This window comes from Mustela putorius, unplaced genomic scaffold (assembly GCF_011764305.1).
Source record: "Mustela putorius furo isolate JIRA1106 unplaced genomic scaffold, ASM1176430v1.1 tig00000407_pilon_pilon_pilon, whole genome shotgun sequence".
NCBI classification, from domain to species: Eukaryota; Metazoa; Chordata; class Mammalia; order Carnivora; family Mustelidae; genus Mustela; species Mustela putorius.
The window spans coordinates 6723353-6745070 of record NW_025421373.1 but is presented as its reverse complement, the minus strand read 5'-3'; the positions used below and the strand labels follow the sequence as shown (position 1 = coordinate 6745070).

At 46.0% G+C, this 21718-nt stretch overlaps 1 protein-coding gene across 2 annotated transcripts in view; it reads left to right on the top strand.

The window, feature by feature from the left end:
• The first annotated feature begins 7219 nt into the window (after positions 1-7219).
• The window catches only part of MTMR12 (myotubularin related protein 12), a 72312-nt gene continuing 57813 nt past the window's right edge, over positions 7220-21718 (top strand). For both annotated transcript variants that reach the window (XR_006606587.1, XM_045079448.1), the window contains exon 1: positions 7220-7471. Coding sequence is in view for 1 of the 2 variants with exons in the window: in XM_045079448.1 (XP_044935383.1) it covers positions 7391-7471 (81 nt within the window). In the remaining variant the exon portion in view is untranslated. The remainder of the gene's footprint in view (positions 7472-21718) is intronic.

Sequence of the window (21718 nt, the reverse complement as noted above, 5' to 3'; positions counted from 1 at the left end):
AAGCACAGTGTCTACTGAGACGCAGCGGGCGGGCACTGAGGAGGCCTGGTGAAGGAGGACAGAGAGGGACGGGCCTGGGGCCTGGCTTCCTCCCTCTCCGTCATTTCGCTTGATCCCGTGCTGGACCTGAGGGAACCTCCCCTCCCCGACGTGTGCTGTGAATTCAGGTTTTCCCGGCTGTGGGAAAGGAAAGCATGCCTATGAAATCTATTCTAAGCCGCAGTGGCGTAAGCAAAGAAGCAATTCTCATTTTGTTAAAAGCAAAAATTGTCTTTGGATTTTTTCTCATTAACAAAACAGATACTAATGGGGGTCTTTCTTGAAGCAGAGTGGGGTGACAAGAGCTTTTGGATAGTGGGGGAGACCTGGACATTCCTTGCTCAGCATTTCCTAGATTGTCCTGTAGAGGGCACAGTTTCCTTGTCCCAGAGACCTCCGGGGTTCAGGACCGTTCAGTAGCTGGGGCAAGCTCTGAAGGCTTTCCATCAATGTGAGCACCGTAGGAGATGCCAACATGCGCAAGAGGGCCTCCTCTGACTTCGAGAAGCTCCCAGGATAACTTTAGCAGAGAAGACAAAGGTGAGGAGGCCCTTTTGTCGTGATTCCCAGGCATATTCCAGTTCATGGGCCAATGCAGCGTACAGATACTGGATGCTTACGGATTCAGAAGACCTCTAGACTGATTCCAACAATGTCTAAGGATGATGTCAAAGAGGTGGTGAGGTTAGACCTGAATGGATGGATTGCTTTGGCAACTAATGCCAAGACAAGCAGAGACAGAAAGTTATACTGTCATATAAAAGGCTCTTGCTTTTAAATTAAAATCAAATATATTTTAATTGTTCACTTTAAAATGGCTAATTTCAGGTCATGTCACTTTCACTCCAATCTAAAAAACCTATAGGAGATAATTCTGTGTGTGAGTTTGTGTGTAATTTTTAAATTAATTTGGTGTTGAGCTAGATAATAACACTGATGGTTTAAAATCCAGATGTTTAAAAGAACACAGTGAGGGGCAACTGGGTGGCTCAGCTGGTTAAGTAACTGACTCTTGATTTCGGCTCAGGTCATGATCTCAGGGTCCCAACTGAGCCCCTTGAGTTGAACCCCAACTGAGTGGGGCTCCACACTTACGGGGAGTCTGCTTGAGTCTTCTCTCTCTCTCCCTCCCCACTCGGCCCCTCCCCCTGCTCATGCGTTCTTTCTCTCTAAAATAAATAAATCATTTTGTAAGAGTATACAGTGAAAACTCTTCTTTCAATCTTTCTTCCAAATACCACGTTCCCCCTCTAAAAACAACTGATGTCATAGTTCCTTTTATTTCTATCTAAATGCAAGGACTTAGGTATATACAGTATTTATTTCTACTTTTGTACACAAATGGTAGCCTATTCTGTCTACTGTTTTGCCCCTTGCTTTGATCACGGACTATGTAACAACATGTAACAATGTAATAACTGTGTATTCATTAATTTATTTAATCCTCACAACAATCCTAGGAGGTAGATGCCATCATAATCCTCATAACCCTCAGTTTAAATATTTTTAAAGTTTATTTATTTAGTGGGCGCCTGGGGGGCTCAGTGGGTTAAGCCTCTGCCTTCGGCTCAGGTCATGATCTCAGGGTCCTGGGAGAAAGCCCCACACTGAGCTCTCTGCTTGGGAGGGAGCTTGCTTCCCCCCACCCTCTGCCTGCCTCTCTGCCTACTTGTGATCTCTCTCTGTGTCAAATAAATAAATAAAATCTTTTTTAAAAAAAGTTTATTTATTTAGTAATCTCTACACCCAATGTGGGGCTCAAATGCATGACCCTGAGATCAAGAGTCTCATGCTATCCAGACTGAGCCAGCCAGCCTCCTCCATGACCCTCATTTTATAGGCAAGAAAACTGAGACCTAAGCAGATAAATGCCTAATTGAAAGTCACACACCTAGGAATTGCTGGAGCCAGGTGCTTGAAACCAAGCACCTAACCCCAGAATATTTACCAAAATTTTATAGCCTCCACTTAAAAACTTTTTCATTCTTTTTTACAGTTCCATAGTATCCCACTCTATGGCTGTGCCTTAATTTATTCAACCTATCCCTGCTGATGAGCCTTTAGACTTTTCCAAACTTCCACTGTTACAAAGTTGCTACAATGAGTAGGCTTGGGCATATGGCATTTCACACGTGTATGGATGTATCTATAGGTTGCATATAGAAATGTATGTATGAAACTGTATGTTTCAGAAGTGAAATTATTGATACAGGTTTTGATGGATATTGCAAAGTTGCCCTCCTTTTTTTTTTTTTTTTTTAAAGATTTTATTTATTTATTTGAGAGAGAGACAGTGAGAGAGAGCATGAGCGAGGAGAAGGTCAGAGGGAAAAGCAGACTCCCCATGGAGCTGGGAGCCTGATGCGGGACTCAATCCCGGGACTCCGGGATCATGACCTGAGCCGAAAGCAGTCGTCCAACCAACTGAGCCACACAGGCGTCCCGCAAAGTTGCCCTCCTTATTGCTCCATCAATTTACCCCCATCCTCCCCCCCACCCCTTAATGGGTGAGAACCTTTGTTTCTCCCCTCCTCACTAAAGTCTTACTTAATATTGTAGCATGCAATTCATGGTTAAATGCTAGTTATAAAGCAAACTATGCATGCCCTAGGGAACTTCTGACCTTATTTATTTATTTACTTACTTACTTATCGGGCTCCACCAGGAGAATGGAGCCCAATGCTGGGAGTGAACTCATGACCTTGAGATCAAGACTGAGCTGAGATCAAGAGCCTGTCACTTAACTGACTGAGCCCCCCAGGTGCCACCCCCCCCTCCTTTTAACCTTCCAGTCTTATTGGGAGAGGCTGGGAGACAAGTCAGAATGAGCCATTACTAAATCCTTATTAATGAAAAACCAATCAGGCCATGAACTTGTGTTCTGATGAGAATCAGATCATAGAGTAGGCTCACCAAGAACCCCTACCACGTGACCATCTTAAGTTGTGTGTTTTGTGGGGGAAGAAATTGCCAGAACATCCTTGTTTACAATTTCTGAGTCTCCCTAGCAGGCCCTCATATTGTAGTGCCACAAGATTGAGAATGATCCAAATGCTTCTTGATCCAGCTCTGTTACTCACCAACCTCACAGGAAGGTTGAAAGAGCCCTGACTGCGGCAAGAGGCTAAGGAATTTTCTATTTTAGGCGAAAGAAGAGGGTAAATCTTCAGATCCAGACCATTTGCTAAAACTGAAGTTGGGCAAGTGGCCATTCAATAACACGTGCCTCTTAGTCCTTGGATATTATATATATACAATATAACATAATATATAAAATGTGATACATAGTTGAACTCTTGCTTCCCCCCCCCCCCACCTAATAATCAATTGCTGCCTGGGATGCTTTTCATCTGATTACATTTCACTCATCTAGGTGGCAATATTAAGTGAATTACTACTGTGCACCCGCACTAGATAAAGATGAGTAAGACACATGGACAGGCTGCTTCCAGTGACTCCAAAGAAGAGGAAATGCAAATGTGGCCAGGCTAGGCCCAGCCATCCACCAGAGGCAGCCCTCTTTTTCAGAGTACGCTGTAGGTTTCACTTGTCTGTGGGAAGCACTGCCTTTGGTCGGGCACTTGTTTCTATGTGAGCTAAGATTTGTTCTTATTTATAATTCTCCAAGTAAGCTTAGGGCAGCATTAGGACAAAAGAGTGACTTTAACTACTGTGTGTAAATTAAAATATTTCAACGTCTAAGGGCTTCCATCTGTGTTTATTAATAGATGGAGAATTATTTGACCTCAGCATGACAGGAATTTTTCAATCAGTTGGGAGAGGCTCTCCCAAGGAGATCTGACCCACACCCTAAAGATTAAGAAAAAATATGCTGATAGCTGGAAAACCTTAAGAGCAAGATGGAAACAGATGGTAGTTTATATTCTCTGTGTATTTTCTTACTCTATATATTTCTCTATATATTTTCTTACTGCTTCTTAAAGAAAGCCTATTTTCTGTTGTTGTTGTTGTTTATGAGGCACGTGGCTGGCTCAGTCAGTGGAGCATGTGACTCTTCATCTCAGGGCCGTGAGTTCAAACCCCATATTGGGCGTAGATCCTACTCAAAAAAAAAAAAAAAAAAGAAAGTGTGGGTTTTCATCATTGAGTCTAAAGTGTCTCTGGAGGCAGCCAGCCTTTCCACTCTCTAAAACCTTTCCTTGCTTGCTGTATTGGCTGGTTTCCTGAGGGTGTATGAATGCAGTGGTTGTGTCCAGTGTCCAGAATTATCACACTGCAAACCAATTTGACTATAAATGGATGCTGAAGAGTAGGATAAAGTAATTATCATAACATGGGATGGCTTGAAGAGTGGGAAATTTCGTGTAGTTGATTAAAAATAAAAGCTGTTATTTCTAGTCCCAGGACTGGACTAGAAATTAAAAACAAAAACAAACTTTGTTATACAAAGTTTGTTATAAAGTTTGTTATACAAAGTCCCACAGTTGGTTATTGGGAGAAGTCACTTTGCTTCTCCTTCTACAGTCTGGGGTGGGGGAGAGAGGCTAAATCATGTCCTGCTTGGTAGGATTGTACCAAGACAGCTGTCACCTTTTCAGTTCTTGTTGCTTACTGGGCCATCACCTGGATCATCTTCAGGCTTCAGAACAATCCCCAACACCCTTGAGATAATTATCACTGCCATTGTCATCACCCTATGTAGAAACAGAGGCACTGAGACAAATACCTTGCTCAAAGACAGAGATCATAAAGGGCATGGGCAGGGCCAGCTACATAACTTACAGAGCTCAATGTCAAATGGAAATGTGGGGTTCTGGCCAGGGACAGGGAAGTCAACTACTATTCCCACAGTGCATGAGTGACCTCCAAGGAATTAGAACTGCTGTGCCTGGCCACATTTGGTACTGCATGGAGATAGGCAAGAGATTCCCACTAGTAGCCATGGCACTTCCAGTCTCCAGCAAGGATGGGCATATACCTCACCCAGGGACATAGGAAGAGGTGGGGTCAGGGGCTGTGTTTGACCCTAATCATCTCCTAGTCGGTGTCCAGGCACCCATGGGGGTGAGAGGTGGATGGCTGTGGTGGAGTGCAAGATTCCCTTCTCACTCCTTCCTAGCAGTGAGGTTGCTGCCCCAACAGAGTGGGCAGCAGTCATGGGATTGGTTTGGGGGACTGGCAAGGTGCCGGGGAATGAGCACCAGGGAAGAAGTAGGGGAGAAAATGGGAGGCAGAACTGTGTAGGAAATGAGGCCCCAAAACCCCTGGGCTTGCTCCATTGGTCCAACAAATTTCACTTAAAAAACATAAATTCAAGGGCCCCTGGGTGACTCCGTTGGTTGAGCGGCTGCCTTCGGCTCAGGTCATGATCCCCGACTTCCAGGATCGAGTCCCGCATTGGGCTCCCAGCTCCTTGGGGAGTCTGCTTCTCCCTCTGACCTTCTCCTCTCTCATGCTCTCTCTCACTCATTCTCTCTCAAATAAATAAATAAAATCTTTAAAAAAAACATAAATTCAAGATGAAATGATTAAGAAATTCACAGTTGCAACTGCAGAGCATTAAACCCCAAATACTTCTAAGTGCCAGCCCTGTGTGACTGCATTAGTTGCATGTCCAAAAAGCCAACCCTGGCTATAGGTACCCAAACTAACATACTCTGGAAGAAAACCATAGAAATTCAAAGTCCTTTGAAAAGTAAGAAAGTAAAAATTTCTCCTGTCATTTCACTTTGAAAGTAATAGCTGCTGTGAAAGAGAGTGATATTTTAGTCTGAACAAATAACTTCGTTCCTCAACACCTCCCTGAAGAGTGTCTTTCTTTATGGAGCCCGACTTGGCCTTCTCAAATAGAATCGACCACTTTTTGTGCTCCTTCCTAATTTGCATAATCACAAAGTTAACAACTGGGGCTTTGGAATCCGACAAACCTGGGTTGGAATCCTAGCTCCCTCAGTGACTAGTTGTGAGGCCCTGCCGAATTCCTTGCATCTATGGTCTCACCTGAAAACCAGGATAATTCTACTCTACTGGGGGTCCAGGCCCGCCATACTGATAGGCTTGACGAGGGCAACCGAACTGGAAAGGCGGCTACAGGACTTGTCTTGAAACTGTTCGCAAAAGTTAGCACATTCATTTTCACTTAGATTGTAGGTTTATGTGGAGGGTTTTGGGAAAGACGCTCATGGAGATGAAGAGGGTAGAAAGCATTAGTCGCAGTGCCTAACACCGAAAAAATGAACTGCATGTATTTATCCGTCTTTACCACTAGACTCACTTTCTTGAGAGCGGGTCCTGTCTGACTCACTTGTGTCTAACACAATGCTTGGCACCAAATGTGAAATTAAAATGAATTTTCTTTGCAACTTTCGCTAAAAATGAGGATTTTATCAGTAACTCAAGAAAGTGGATAAAGTAAGTCTCTTAAGGGCTTTTGCTATTCTGTTATAACACAAAGAGACGAAAAAACAGCGGGAAAATGAGGTCGACAGGCCTTTTATGATCATTCAAACTTATTCCTAAGCGTCTGTTAACAATGATTGGTCTCATCTTTGCCTACATTTAAAGTAATAAACCTGGAGGTCATCAGTGTGGATCTGGAACTCATACAGCGGGTTCCAATACACCACACTTTTCAAAGTTTTAAACCAGGGCGCCTGGGTGGCTCAGTGGGTTAGGCCGCTGCCTTCGGCTCGGGTCGTGATCTCAGGGTCCTGGGATCGAGTCCCGCATCGGGTCCTGGGATCGAGTCCCGCATCGGGCTCTCTGCTCAGCAGGGAGCCTGCTTCCTCCTCTCTCTCTCTCTCTCTGCCTACTCGTGATCTGTCTGTCAAATAAATAAATAAAATCTTAAAAAAAAAAAAAGTTTTAAACCAAAAAGGTAAGCAAGGGAAGAGAACCACACAAGCAGGGAACCTCACAACTTGGTGACCGTAGGATCGTTGGACGACAGCGACATTCTTGCTCTCCAATCGCCGGAGAGTCCGGAAAAAACACTCTCTGGATTGGCCAGAGGAAACATCTCTCCAGGTTCATTCAAGAAGTAGCTTGGCGCGGGGCTAGGCCGGCAGCGCCTTCTGCCCAATCAGAGGACGCACGAGGCGGGCTTTGCCGGAGCGGAGCCTATCCCCGAAGACGAATCTCTGCCCGTCGGATGCCGGCCGCGAGCGGAGGGGGCGTGGCCTCAGGCCACGGGCTCCCGACTCCCTGGGCCCGCGCGCGGAGTGGGCGGGGCGAGCGGTGTCAGCGGCGGAGCCGGATGCGGGCGTCGCCGCGGCCGCAGCGGCCCTGGGGATGGGCGGAGCCCCAGCCGCCAGTGCTGGTGGCCGCCGCCGCTGCGGATCCCGAGCGGCCGCCTCTGCTCCCTCGCGTCGCTGCTTCTTAGGGCGGCGGTATGCTGGGGAAAGGGGTAGTCGGCGGTGGCGGCGGCACCAAGGCGCCCAAGCCCTCTTTCGTGTCGTACGTGCGCCCTGAGGTGAGGGGGCGCCGCGCGGGCGGGGCGTCGGGCTGGAGCTGCCGGGGCGAGGGGCGCCGGGAGCCCCCTCCCCGCTGCGGGGAGGGCCGCGGGCGCTTCCTGTGCGTGTGCGGGAAGGAAGCCGGGCGGGGTGAAGCCCTCGGGGGGCGCGTTGGGATCTCGCGCGGGCTGAGATGGGGACCTCCGGCGCGGGCAGGCAGGTGCCCGAGAGTCGGGCCCCGTCGCCGGCGGCCAGATGAAGGGGCCCAAGCCGGGTAGGTGCTGGCGGCCCGGGCCGCCCCTGCCTGCCTTGTCGTGGAGCTGGGGTCCCGGGCACCGCGGGAGCGGAAGGGCTGCGTGCTCCGGGCCCCGGTGGGGACCTGCCCAGAGCCCGCCGCCTGGGTGGGTCTGCCCTGCCCTTGGAATTTCTCAGTTCAGTCTTCGGAGCTCGCCTGTCTCAGCTGCGTGCTTGTAAAGGGGCCGTTTGATGCCGCTGGCGGGATACCGTGTACGGCCTCCCGCCTCCTGTCAGCAAGCAGTGCGGCTCTCTCCCTTGTGAATTCCCCTCTGTCATTTCTTCCCCCTTTCATTTCACCGCCTCTTGCCTTCCTCCTGGGGTTTTACGGTCAAGTTCATTCATTCATAAAATATTTTTTTGAGCTCCTACATTGTTCTGAACCCTTGGGATATACATCAGTGAACAAAACAAGAGATCCCTGCTCCCCTGGCGCGTATTTGAGGGAGAAGGGAGTAGACAATAAGTAAAATAAACACAAGTAAATGACATGGTTATATTAGAAGGTGCTAACTATCAGGAGAAAAGGAAAGGCACCATTTTCCTCCTTGGCACAGTGGCGCTTGAGCAGACTTGAAGGATGTTTGGGGTCTGAGGAAAGAGTAGTGCTGGTGGAGGGAAGTCTGGAGTGTTGGAAGAACATGAAGGAAGAAGCCTAGTAGGTGAGGGCAAGAGTCGTCAGAAACCAGGTAGGAGAGGTTAGAGCTTGTAGGCCATTGTGAGGACTTCTTGAGCAATAGTTCCCAATCCAGATGCCTAATGAGGTGCATTCTTATTTTGGATTCCTGAAGGTTTTTCCGGCTCCTCTCCCCAGTAGTTTAAGCAGCAATGTGCAGGAGCACTGTCGAACTCATGTCTTCAGCTGCCTTCCCAGTCTTGATCAGGGACTGTTTCTGTAAGACCACCTGAGGCTTGAAGCCTTCATACACGCATCTTCAAGTTCACAATGTGTGTGTTTTCACTAGTTGAGAATACTCTTGTAATGGGTTTTATTTTTAGTCCTAATTTGAAAATAAAAACCACTTCCTCCTTAGATCCTTGATAAGGAGGCAGGGTCATCTTGAATTTTCAACAGGCTTCCCTTGTCTTGTGGGTTAGTAATGTCGGTGTCTCTTTGTGTCTTTTTTGATTGAGCCCTTGCTGAAGTACAACTGATCTTTAACCTTTCCTGTTCAGGGAGATTAAACTACAAATGGAAAGTCTTCTGAAATGTGGCCAGAGTTCAAGAATGTTCAAATTTTTCATCCACCAAGTGCACATGTTGTAATTAGGCATGTTTTTCCTCTTTGCCCACAGTGCCTGATACATTTCCTTTGAGGGATAATTAGGGAAGGGGAGCGGTTCAGTCTCAAAAGGGTCACATTTTTCGCATCCTTATAGTTGGCAGTTTTGTTTTCTTGCAATGAAATAGTGCTGTGTAGGCACTATATTTCTTTGTTGTAATCTGTCTCTAAAAATATTTTGAACTGAGGGACGGGCTCTGACCTAAATTGCTTATAGTTCTTAAAAGATAAGGGTATGAGCGGGGTGAGAAAGCAGTTTGTTTTTAAATGTATAGCCTTTGGAAACTTCCACGTGAACACCTTTGAGGTGTAGCTTATACCTCTGAGAATACGGAGTCTGACAACTTCTTGGCTCACTCAGTAGGAGGAGTTCCTCAGAACACTTCTCTGGACTGTCATGTTTCTACTCCTTTCCTTCATACTGCTTTCATCTTTACTGCGTTTGGTGTATGTCTTCTTGTCACTTCTCTGCATGTGGTTTGCTTTTGTTAGCCGGAAAATCGAAGGTTTCTCGGGTGCCTTTCTGCTGGTACATCACTGAGCTGCCAGAACAGTCTTCACACCTTACGATACAGTGATACCTGTGCCTGGTGATCAGCTTGTTCTTGGCTGATCAGATCTTGGAAGGCTCAACAGTGGTTTTAAGTACACCAGAGTCTGTCAAGAGTCAGCACTTTGTGTTAGAAACAGTAGGGCTTTACTGGGTAAAGTAGTTGAAGAGGATGTTTTTAAAGACAATGACTTATTTTTCCTCTGTGATTAGAGAGGATTGACATCTGTCATTGATCCTGTGTCTGTGAATGTGCACATTAAAATCCTGAACTGTAGTTTAGGGCCTTTGGACATGTTTTCTGAACTCTGACCAGAGGGTTACAAATCAGTAGAGCTTGTAAGGTGGAAGCCAATGGCTCTGGAAATCGAGGTGAATGGGAGGGAGAGAGCTGGGTCTTTCTTGGTGGTACCAGCCATCTCTGACTACCTCTAGAAACATCTCAGCATCACCATCCCAGCTTAGTCCCAGACAAGCAGTGCAAAGGACATTGTGCGTCTATGCAAGGGGACGCTAGGTGCTGAGCTCCCCTTCAGGGAGGCATTAGATTAGAGTTTGGAAGACAGATCCATTTTTCTTGCTAAATAAAACACTTGTTTGAATTATTATTTCAGAAGCTGTAAGTGTTCATTGTAGAAAAATAAGAAAATATAGATTTTCAAAGAATTTTTTAAAGAAAAATTGTAAGTAACTCAGAGTATACCCTGTCAGATATGTGTGTAGGTGTATGCATATGTTTTTGTAAAATAGGTTTAATACTGCAAATCATATTATTTTGTAATCTGCCTTTTCAGCAGAAATTTGTATTGTAAATGTCTTTCCATATCTGTTGTTAGCCTATAATTTCATTTTAACTTATATCTGTTTTCCACAACAGAAACACCCACTGTGATGGGGAGACATTAGGTGGCACAAAGAACCAAAGAAAGCAGTGTGATTTTTTTTTTTAAGGGTTTTATTTATTTTGAGAGAGAGAATGTGTGCATGCACGTGAGAGGGTTGGGGGATGGGCAGAGGGAGAGAGAGTCTCAAGCAGGCGGCACACCCAGTGTGGAGCCCGACCTGGGGCTTGATCTCCTGACCCTGAGATCATGATCTGAGCTGAAATCAAGAGTCAGACGCTTAACTGGCTGAGCCACCCAGATGCTCTGTGATTTTTTTTAAGTTTATTTATCATCACTTATCATGGGGCTCAAGCTCGAGGTCAAGAGTTGCATGTTTTACCAACTGAGCCAGCGCATCCCCTATTTGTAGATTTTTAGATTTGGGAGAAAATTTAAAGATAATCTACTTCACCACTGTACTCTTCCACTGTAATACAGATATGGAAATGAGGCCCTGCAAGGTTAAGTGTCCTACCCAGCGCCACAGGAGTATTGCAGTCCAGAGATAAGAACTGTCTCCGGAGCTAGCACTGCCTGTGGCTCAGACAGGCCCACAGGAGCTTGGGAAATGGATTCTTTGTATATGTGAGAAGAAAAAGCAAGAAAAGAAACGAAGATTGTTGGGGTGCCTGGGTGATTCAGTTGTTGAATGTCTGTCTTCAGCTCAGGACCTGATCCCAGGATTCTGGGGTTGAGCCCCACATCGGACTCCCTGCTCTGCGGGAAGCCTGCTTCTCCCTCTCCCCCTGCTTGTGTTCCCTCTCTTTTTGTGTCTCGATCAATCAATAAATAAAATCTTAAAAAAAAAAAAAAAGAAACAAAGATTGAGGAAGGGTAAAAAAACAAAATCCAGATTTAAGAACTTATTTTTTCTTTTCATTTATCCCTCAGGGAAAAGAATGTATTTGATTGCCTAATCTTCATTTATGGCCCTATCTTTTCATGGAGAGAAGTGAACTGATCTATGATCTTGTGTTTTTCCAAGAGATAATAGCTGGGGGTTTATATCAAAATAATACAGTGAATAATTACTAATATTTATTAGGCACTTCTGTGTCCCAGGAACTGTGTTATCTCATTTCATCCTTTCAACTCTCATATGCAGTGGATACTGTTACTTCCTTTTGTGTGTTTAGATGTGGAGAGACCCAGTGTAGTACCTTGCTCGGGGTCACAGCTGACAAGAGGTGGTGCCAGAATTTAAACTCGCACAGTCTCACTCCAGGGCTGTTCTTCTCTCCTTGAACTTATGAATGCGGTAATATTAGTGAAACTAATATTAGTGAAACATGCCTGTAGTCCTGACTGGCATTTACACACTAAAGTGCTTTCTCATTCATGGTCTCTAGTGGCAGTTTCCTTCTTGGTTCCTGTTAGCTTCTCCAGCAGGTGACTGTGAGCGAATACAGGGCCCCTTGGAGATACAGCTAATTCATTCAGCAGATATTTACTTAGCACCTGCTGGTACCAGGCACTATTCTAGATGCTGGAGCTACAGAGCAGATGAAATGATTGAGATTGTTTTTTGGTGGAACACTACTATGTTGGATCACTGACTTTGATGACTTAGATGGATCCGTGACTAGAAGGCGTTGCTTTGTCCTAAAACAGACTTCTTTGCTCAGACCTAGCAATAAAAAATGCCTTTAAAAGCAAACTCTAGATCCATCACTTTTTTAAAGACTCTAACTTTTTTCCACTCCAAACTAATTTTTCTGATGGAAGAGTTTTCTCCTGGAGCTCAGAGGTCACTGACAGCGATTTAAAGGACATCAAAAAAAGAAAAAAAGGGACATCAAAAGTTCTTCCTAAAATGATCACTTTCTTAGCTGTGGCTTTAGCCTGATGATCTCTCCAAAGCTTCCTCTTTTTCTCTCCTGCATGTGCTTCCTGCGGCATCTCCCTGGATCCTCTCCAGTACTACTCAACTTCTGCAGATGGAGCATCAGAAGATGTCATGAGGCTATGTCAAGAGACACTTCCTGCAGTCTGATCAAGCAGCTGCCATACAGGCACCCTCGGTCTTAGAACCCGATGCTCTTCTGCACCCTACTTCCCTCTGATGTTAAAACCAGGGCTGCCATCAATAGCTTAGGCTGAGGACAACCCATACTTAAAATTTAAAGTTCTAGATTTTTCTCGGAACATCTTTAACAGGATGTTTGATATTCTTGGAAGACTTCCACATTAAACTATCTTTTGTGACAGTGTTCCTTAGTGAGAATTTGATTTTTCAGAGGCTAAAGCTTTTAATTTTTTTTTTTTTTTAATTTTCCTTATGTTTGGGGTGGGGGTGAGGGTGAGGGGCAGAGAGAGAGAGAATCCCAAGCAGGCTCCATGCATGGTGCAGCTTGATCTCATGACCCTGAGATCATGACCTGAGCCAAAATTGAGTGGGTTGCTTAACCAGCTGAGCAACCCAGGTGCTCCAACCAAAGCTTTTTTTTTTTTCTTTCTTAATTTATTTATTTTAGAGAGAGAGCACATGTGCCTGCGTAGGCAGGGAGGGGCAGAGGGAGAGAGAAAAACCCAAGCCGACTCCTTGCTGAGTGTGGAGCCTGATGTGGGGCTGGATCCCACTACCCCAAGATCCCAGCCCAAGCTGAAACCAGCAGTTGGATGCCCACCTGGCTCTGCCACCCAGGTGCCCCCAAAGCTTCATTTTGATCACCTTAAAAGATGTATATTTATTTTTATGATAAAGACAATATTAAAAAAAGACAATATAGCAAAGTTTTAAACATCAGAAGTTAGAAAAATAAAGTCACCGTCAGTTATGCTACCTTAACCAAAGCAGTTAGTTACACTGTTTAGTATGTTCTTGCTTTGTCCGTGGGTGTACCTTATGGTTTCAAGCATAATATCTGTGAAGATGTGTAACCTGAATGTGGTTGTCAGCTTTGAAGGTAGTACTGCCGACCCCTCCCGGTAGAGCGTGCACCTTGAGTTGTTTTCCTAGCAGGAAACCACCCTTAGTGTCTCCTGCGTTACGCTTGTGACTTCTGACCCAAACACTGGGTTTGCAGTTTAATGAATCATTTAAAATAAACCTCTTGAGGGGTTCTTGGATGGCTCAGTTGGCTGGGCATCTGCCTTCTGCTCAGGTCATGATCCCAGGCCGTGCAGCCCGTTTCTCTTCTCCCTCTGCCTGCCACTCTGCCTACTTGTGCTCTCTCTCTCTCTCTTTCTGTCAAATAAGTAAAATCTTAAAAAATAAAAAATAAAATAAACCTCTTGAGAGAGGTTGGGAGGTAGCATTGAACTATAATTCTTTTTTTTTTTTAAAGATTTTATTTCTTTATTTGACAGAGAGACAGCGAGAGAGGGAACACAAGCAGGGAGAGGGAGAAGCAGGCTTCCCACTGAGCAGGGAGTTGGACGCCAGGCTCCATCCCAGGACCCTGGGATAATGACCTGAGCCAAAGGCAGCTGCTTAGCGAGTGAGCCACCCAGGCACTCGTGGAATAATTCTTATAATCTCTCATCTTCTGTTGCTTTGGGAGAATGAGGAGGGGAGGTAAAAATGGAGAGGGGCTCTGAAAAGGAGTGAAGCTGCCCAAGAGCTGGAAGGACCACAGGGCCTCCTCCTTTCCATAGTGTCCTCTACTTGCCTCCAGGGTGCAACTCAAGGGAGAGCAAACTCCAGGAGAGCAAAAAGGACTGAGGGCAGTCCTTTAAGCCTTGGTTGTATTTCTTCCTGGAAAATGAGAAGAATAATACCATCTGATACGTAGGTATGAACTGGTGTGCACATTAAATGTGATTATGCGAATCCTTAGAGTATTCGGCGCATGGTTGGGCTTCAGTAGATGTGGGCTACTGTGATTGTTCAGAAGTTGTGGGTCAGGGCCATTTGGATGGCTTCAGAAAGTGCTTAATCATTAATCTTAGAATACAGAAATCTTTCCCAGCCAAGGTACCAATGAAAGTGATATATTTAGTTGTTGGGGTTGTTGCCATGGTATCATGACTGGAAAGTTCACTGTGTGGTAACTCTTTCTTAGAGTATTTTTCACTATCTCTAAAAGTTTCTTTTCCTCTTTTCTTTGTTCCTTTATACATTTGAGAATGATTTGATTATACTTAAAATTCCAACCTAATGAGAGCACTTACTTGTTGACTTTTTTCATTGTTAATATTTGGCCTTTGACATTTTGCTAGTTTCATTCTGTGGACCCGTTTTCCCTCTTCCTTCATTTCCTTTTTTTTTTTTTTTTTTTTCCTTTTAAGTAACCTCTGTCCCCAACATGGGGCTTGAACGCGCAGCCCTAAGATAAGAGTTCTGGCTCTCCTGACTGAGCCAGTTAGGTGCCCCAATTGCCCCTCATTTCTTTCTTTCTTTTTTTTTTTTTTTAATGTATTTTATTTGTTTATTTGACAGAGAGCTAGAGAGAGAGAGAGCACAAGTAAGCAGAACAGCAGGGAGAGGGGGAGAGAGAGAAGCAGGCTCTCTGCTGACAGGGAGCCTGATGTGTGGCTTGATCCCAGGACCCTGGAATCATGACCCAAGCCGAAGGCAGCCGCTTAACCAACTGAGCCACCCGGGTGCGTAGGCCAAATTTTGTCCATTTAGCATGTCTGCTCAATGATTTACTTAAGATATGAGTAAGTAAAATCAAATTGCCACCCAGGCACCCCTAAGATTTTATTTTTAAGTAATCGCTACAGCCAGTATGGAGCTCCCACTCAGAGCCCCCAGATTCAGAGTTGCGTGCTGTACCAACTGAGCCAGGCAGACACCCCAGTCTACCTTTCCCTTTGACAGATTGCCACCCCCTGTTTCAGACAATGGTCCTGAGCTGCTGGGCTTTTTGCTTTTCTCGATAAGAGAGTTCTAAAATTCCTGAGGATACCTTAAAGGGAGTGAGCCCGGTTTTTGGCTGTAATTCCTGTTTTGCTTTAATCTCTTGAGATCTACTCCCCAGTGTGATATTTACATCTCATAGTTTCTCCTTCCCCTGTACCAGGGGATGACTGTCCTCCCGGCAGGCCTATTTTGAACATGGGAAGAAATACCCGTGTCTGCGCAGCTCAGGACCAGTCACCAGGGGATCCGCAGCAACAGCTAGATGCAGTCAGTAGTAGTATGAACTTGAATTGGGAGAATTACTGATTGTGGAGCTACCATTTGCTCTGTGTCGGAATTAGGAATGCAGAAAAACAGTCTGTGCTCTCAGGAGGCTCCTACCCTGTGGGAGAGACAGCAGGTCTGCAGAGGGCCCTAGTGCCCAGAGGTGGGTGCTGCCTGGTTACGGAGGAGGAGCGCACAGAAGGCCTCTGCGAAACCCGCGGTAGCATCCGGCCTCATCTGAAGGCTGTGGAGGACTCGGAAAGGGCAGTGTGAGAGGGGGTGCTAGTGTGGGGAGGAGGGGGTGTTGCAGTGGGCAGGCAGGAGCGCCAGCGAGAGGCGCACAGCATGTCGGGACCAGGTGGTCGGAGCATCTGTCTCATACCTTACGTAAGGCATGCTGGGGGTGCGTTGGAGCTGAGTCCTGAACAGAGGAATCCAAGGGCTGCTGCTTGGACACGCAGGATTGTTTTCTGCTGTGATTGCTCCTTTACCGTCAAGTCAGTCTGGCCCTTTGTGAGGCTGCGGGCATCTTCTCCTTTGCCCCTGGTTCCTCCTGCTCTGGGGCCCTGGAGAAGCTCCTGCTCCGAAGCTTTGAGCTCCTCACTGGCTATTCAGCTGACCTAGTATTTATGTAGCAGTTGGAGGGGGGCGGGTGGTGCACAGAAGGCAAGGCCATGTGTTTTTGCAGCTGCTGTTCGTCACATCAGTTAACTGAAATGATGAGATTTGGACAGCCCCGCAGTTGCCACCTGCTACCTTCTCTAGCACTCGCACACATTCCAGTGCTGCCCTCTTTACTTGCAACGCCATGTGCTTGTTAGGAGCACGGCTTTGGAATTAGAGCCCTGCTGCTTGCTGTGTGGATTTGGTCTGGGTATTTGCCTTTTCTGAGCCTCGGTTTCCTCATCTATGAAATGGCAAAAAAAAAAAAAAAATAGTAGTATTTAGTTCCTTTTTAAGATTGTTGTCTTTTTTTTTTAAAGATTTTATTTATTTATTTGACAGAGCACAAGCAAGGGGAGCAGCAGGGAGAGGGAGAAACAGGGCTCCCCGATAAGCAGGGAGCCCAGTGCAGGTCTCCATCTTGGGACCCCAGGAACATGAGCTGAGCTGAAGGCAGACACTTAACCGACTGAGGCTCCCAGGGGCTCTTGTTGTTAGTCTTAATTGAGGCAATCCACAGAAAGTTATTAACACAGTACCCAACATGTAGCAAACGCTCATTAAGCGTGAACTGTGGTTGTTACTACTCTTTACCCCAGAAGCTGCCACAGTGTGTGTGTTTGCATGTTGTTTGGGCCACCAGTGCAGGTCCCCATAGTGGCAAGATTTCCTCCATTCCCCTGTAGCATTGTTCTTTTTTTTTTTTTAATCATTTTTTAAAAGATTTTATTTATTTATTTGACAGAGATCCAAGTAGGCAGAGAGGCAGGCAGACAGAGAGGAAGAAGCAGGTTCCCTGCGGAGCAGAGAGACTGATACGGGGCTCGATCCCAGGACCCTGGGATCATGACCTGAGCCGAAGGCAGAGGCTTTAACCCACTGAGCCACCGAGGCGCCCCCGTAGCATTGTTCTTCCCTTGCATTCTCAGAGGCTTGTGTCCAGAGCCAGGGGTGCTGGCCTTTTTGCAGGACTGTGTCCTACCTGCAGCGGGTGCCTTTCTTGGTCCACCCAGAGGGCCTCCCCTCCTGCACAGCTTTCTTTTTCAGTGAGCTCTTCCATGGATTCCTACTCTGTCCTCTTCTTATAATGTTTTCTCTTGTCTTGGGGATGTCCAGGACAACCTGGGGTTTGGGCAGCATATTATGTCCTGGGCTTTATTGTCACAGGAGGCTCCCATCATTCCAGTTCGGCTTTCTTCTTTTTATTTATCTATTTTTAAGATTTCATTTATGTGTTCGAGAGGGAGAGATAGAGTCCACATGTAGAGGGAGTAACAGGCAGAGGGAGAAGCAGGCTCCTGGCTGAGCAAGGAGCCTGATGCCAGGCTCCATCCCAAACCTGAACCGAAGGCAGACGCTTAACCAACTGAGCCACCCAGGGATCCCGTGGCTTTTTTCTTTCAAAATTAGCCTTCCCCGCTGCTGCCAGCGACCCCTTCTTTCCCCGGCCAGCCAGTTGTACTCCAAACAGTTTCCGGGGTTCCCTTGTGAGTGGCCTTTTTGCTTGTCTGTCTGTATTTCTATTCATTCTACCCGCCCTGCTAGCATCTCGTGTGCTAGGAACCGTAGACTACAGCTGCTCAGCTGGTCTCTCCCTCTACCCGAGTCACCCTGCACACCTCAGCCAGGCTCCTGCTGGGTGCAGCCTTCATGTGTCATTTTCCTATTTAAGAGTCCTCCTGTCCACCTGCCTCCTCCCCAAATGTTAACACCTTTTCCAGACTCACTGCAGATTCCTTTTTTCTTCTGCTTTGTTGAAAGAGTGTTAGCTTGCATTTGGGAGGCCAGTGCTCTGCTCATTTCTGTGTGACTTTGAGGGAGCCCCCTTTAGCTCTTTGGCTCATTTTCTGATTCATACAGTTGGCTTAGGCAAGTGCTTTCAAACCTGTTTGCACAAAGGGACGCTGGGTGGCACAGTCGGTTGTGTTGGACTGTTGGTTGCGGTGCTGGTCATGATCTCTGGGTGGTTGGGTTGAGTCCCGAGTGGAGCACCGCGGCAGGCTCTGCACTCAGCGTGGAGTCTGCTTGAGATTCTCTCTCCCTCTGCCCACTCCCCACCCCCACCCTTGCACATGCCCTCCCTCTCCCTCAAATAAATCTTTTTTTTTAAATATTTTATTTATTCATTTGAGATTCACTTGAGATGATTCTTGAGATTAAGAGTCATTCATGCTTCTTGACAGGAATCACTTTAACAGATGACTGCTGGGGCATAAAGACCAGCAACCACACTCACGGCCGACCACAGCTCTGCACCTCAGCCATCCAAATCACTCTCCAGCAGAAATAAAAAAAGAGCCTCAGAATGATGCTCCCACCAGCTACTGCTGGGGATTAGGGGTAGGAACGGAATGGTTGGGTTATGGACATTGGGGAGAGTATGTGCTATGGTGAGTGCTGTGAAATGTGTAAGCCTGATGATTCACAGATCTGTACCCCTGGGGCAAACAATACATTATTTGTTAATTAAAAAAAAAAGAAAAGCATGAATGAGTAATACTTTCACTCCCATTCAGTGAATGAGGAACTGTCATACTAGACTGAGGGATTTAATTTGAGCCTTAGTGAGCAGTTACTTTCTTCCTTTTTAAAAAATCTGAGGTAAGGGGAAAAAAAGAAGTCTAAATATGCAAGAAAGGATTTAGAATGGGCACATGAGTATTTCTCAGTTCTTAGGGTAATGCACTAATAGAGGCTATTTCCTGTTTCCCTGTCCTGAACACTTGTTAGAATTGAAAGGGTACTTGATGATATTATTTTGTAATAGGGAAAAAGTTTTGTTTTTAGATTTTATTCATTTATTTGACAGACAAGCAGGAGGAGTGGGGGAGGGAGAAGCAGGCTCCCTGCTGAACAGGCGTCCTGATGTGGGGCTCATGGGCATTGCCTGGGATCATGACCTGAGCCGAAGGCAGATGCCCAATGACTGAGCCACCCATACGCCCCAGGAAAAAAGTTTAAGATCGGTAGTTACCTAGGGCTAGGAGTGGGGTTGGAGGGTTGGCATCAGGGAGAGTGCTAATGGTACTATGCTGATGAGTACCATGTTTCTTTTAGGTGTGATGAAAATACTCTAAAATTGGTTGTGTTTATAGTTGTTGTACAACTATAGTACAACTCTGAATATACTAAACACCATTGAATTGTGCACTTTATTTTATTTTATTTAAAAGATTTTTATTTATTTATTTGACAGAGAGAAATCACAAGTAGATGTAGAGGCAGGCAGAGAGAGAGAGGGAAGCAGGCTCCCTGCTGAGCGGAGAGCCCGATGTGGGACTCGATCCCAGGACCCTGAGATCATGACTTGAGCCGAAGGCAGCGGCTTAACCCACTGACCCACCCAGGCGCCCTGTGCACTTTAGTTTTTAAAGATTTTATTTATTTATTTGACAGAGGAATAGAGCCAGAGAGCACAAGCAGAGGGAATGGCAGAGGGAGAAAGGGAAGCAGGCTCCCTCCTAAGCAGGGATCCCAGTGTGGGGCTTGATCCCAGAGTACTGGGAACCTGAACCGAAGATAGATGATTAACCGACTGAGCCACCCAGGCACCCTGAATTGTGCACTTTAAGTAGGTGACCTGTAGGGTGTATGAATTTATCTTTGTGTTTTTGTTTGTTTGTTTTTTAAAGTAAGTTCTATGCCCAATGTGGAGCTTTGAGCTCACAGCCCTGAGATCAAGAGTCCAGGGCTTTACTGACTAAGCCTGCCAGGCGCCCCTGAATTAGGTCTTAGTACAACTTTTACAAAAATGGAGTAAAACCCAGAAGTACTAAACTTGTGTTTTAAACTTTCTCAGGTGTTGGAACTCCTGAGAAAAAGTCCTGGCTTCATCACCTGTTTAGCTATATGAGCCCTGGCACATGATTTACCCTCTTGGAGCTTTAGTGGCCTTATCTGTAAAGTGGGGATGAGAATACTTTATAGGATCATTACCAAGATAAATTATATAGGGCATATGAAAGTGGATGTACTAAAATCTCCAGTAAATTATATATTTTTGTGCTTAAGTTAGATCTGTATTTTGATAATAGATGTGCTTTTTTTTTTTTTAAATATGTTATTATTTATTTGAGAGGGTGTAGAAGCGAGAGAACACAAGCAGGGGGAGAAGCAGTCTCCTGTTGAGCTGGGTGTCCCACACTGGGCTTGATCCCAGAACCCTGAGATCCCGACCAAAGTCAAAGGCAGACGCTTCACCGGCTGAGCCACCCAGGCGTCACATGGATAATAGATGATTAGTCTGAAATGTCTTTGAGAGTTCCCAGCTAGCCGTATGCCATGAACACTTACTGAGGCTGAGAACTGATTTGCATGATGAGTAAATAGCAGAGTCCTCAAAGACCAGATACCGGAACGGCTCAGTCTGTGGTCTGTTGCTTGGAGTCCAGACAGATTGTCAGGTCGCCTCTTACTGCATGTCTGCTTCCCTGGCTTCTGTTTTCTGGCCAGGGTAATTGTTGTTTGTACGCTAAAGACAGGGTATAGTTAGTGGAGTGGAGCTGTGGTTAACGGGAAAGCTGTTACCTGGTCTTGGTTTCAGAGGGCAATGAGCCTGCTAGTCAGGCTGGCTCTGAAGGGAGTGAGCCCTCTGGCCAGGAGCGGGCCAGCAGTCCTAGGAATTAGCTCCGGGAAACAAATCCTGTCTTGGTTTCTAGCTCCCTAGAACTGGACTGGGGGTAGATTGATTTAGCTTCTAGTCTCTGTCTTCAGTGACGAGGCTTCATATTTAAAGTCTGGCTTTGAGGGGCGCCTGGGTGGCTCAGTCATTAAGCATCTGCCTTCTGCTCAGGTCATGATCCCAGAGTCCTCGGATCGAGCCCCGCATCGGCCTTCCTTGCTCAGCAGGAAGCCTGCTTCTTCCCCTCCCACTCCCCCTGCTTATGTTCCCTCTCTCACTGTGTCTCTCTCTGTCAAATCAATAAAATCTTAAAAAAAAAAAAAGTAAAGTCTGGCTTTGAACATGTGCCAGCCCCACTGATGGGGCTAGAATGCATTTCACAAAGCCCGTGAGATGTGTGATAAGGGTTCAGTAATCCTTGGCACTAGTCATGTACTCAGGTAGTGATTTTAATTTTTTTTTTTTTTTTTGGCAGGTGAGAGAGAGAGTGAGAGAGAGAACACACAGAGGGAGTGGGAGAGGGAGAAGCAGGCTTCCCATTGAGCAGGGAGCCTGATGCGGGGCTTGATCCCAGGACCCTGGGATCATGACCTGAGCCGAAGGCAGACGCTTAACAACTGAGCCACTCAGGTCCCCTGGTAGTGATTTTTAATAGAGCTGTTTATTAAAAAAATCTGTCAAGAACTATGCTTAGGATTAAAGAATATTACCAGGATCAAGGATTATTTGTGTCTTTGTATGTTTTTGTGTACATATTCTTTCAGTACACTTTTATTGACGGTTTACTATCCGAGGGTAAAAAGTACAAAACTGAGGAGCATAAAGGGAAGGGAGGGGAAAAGTGAAACAGGACGAGATCAGAGAGGGAGACAAAACATAAGAGACTCAATCATAAGAACCT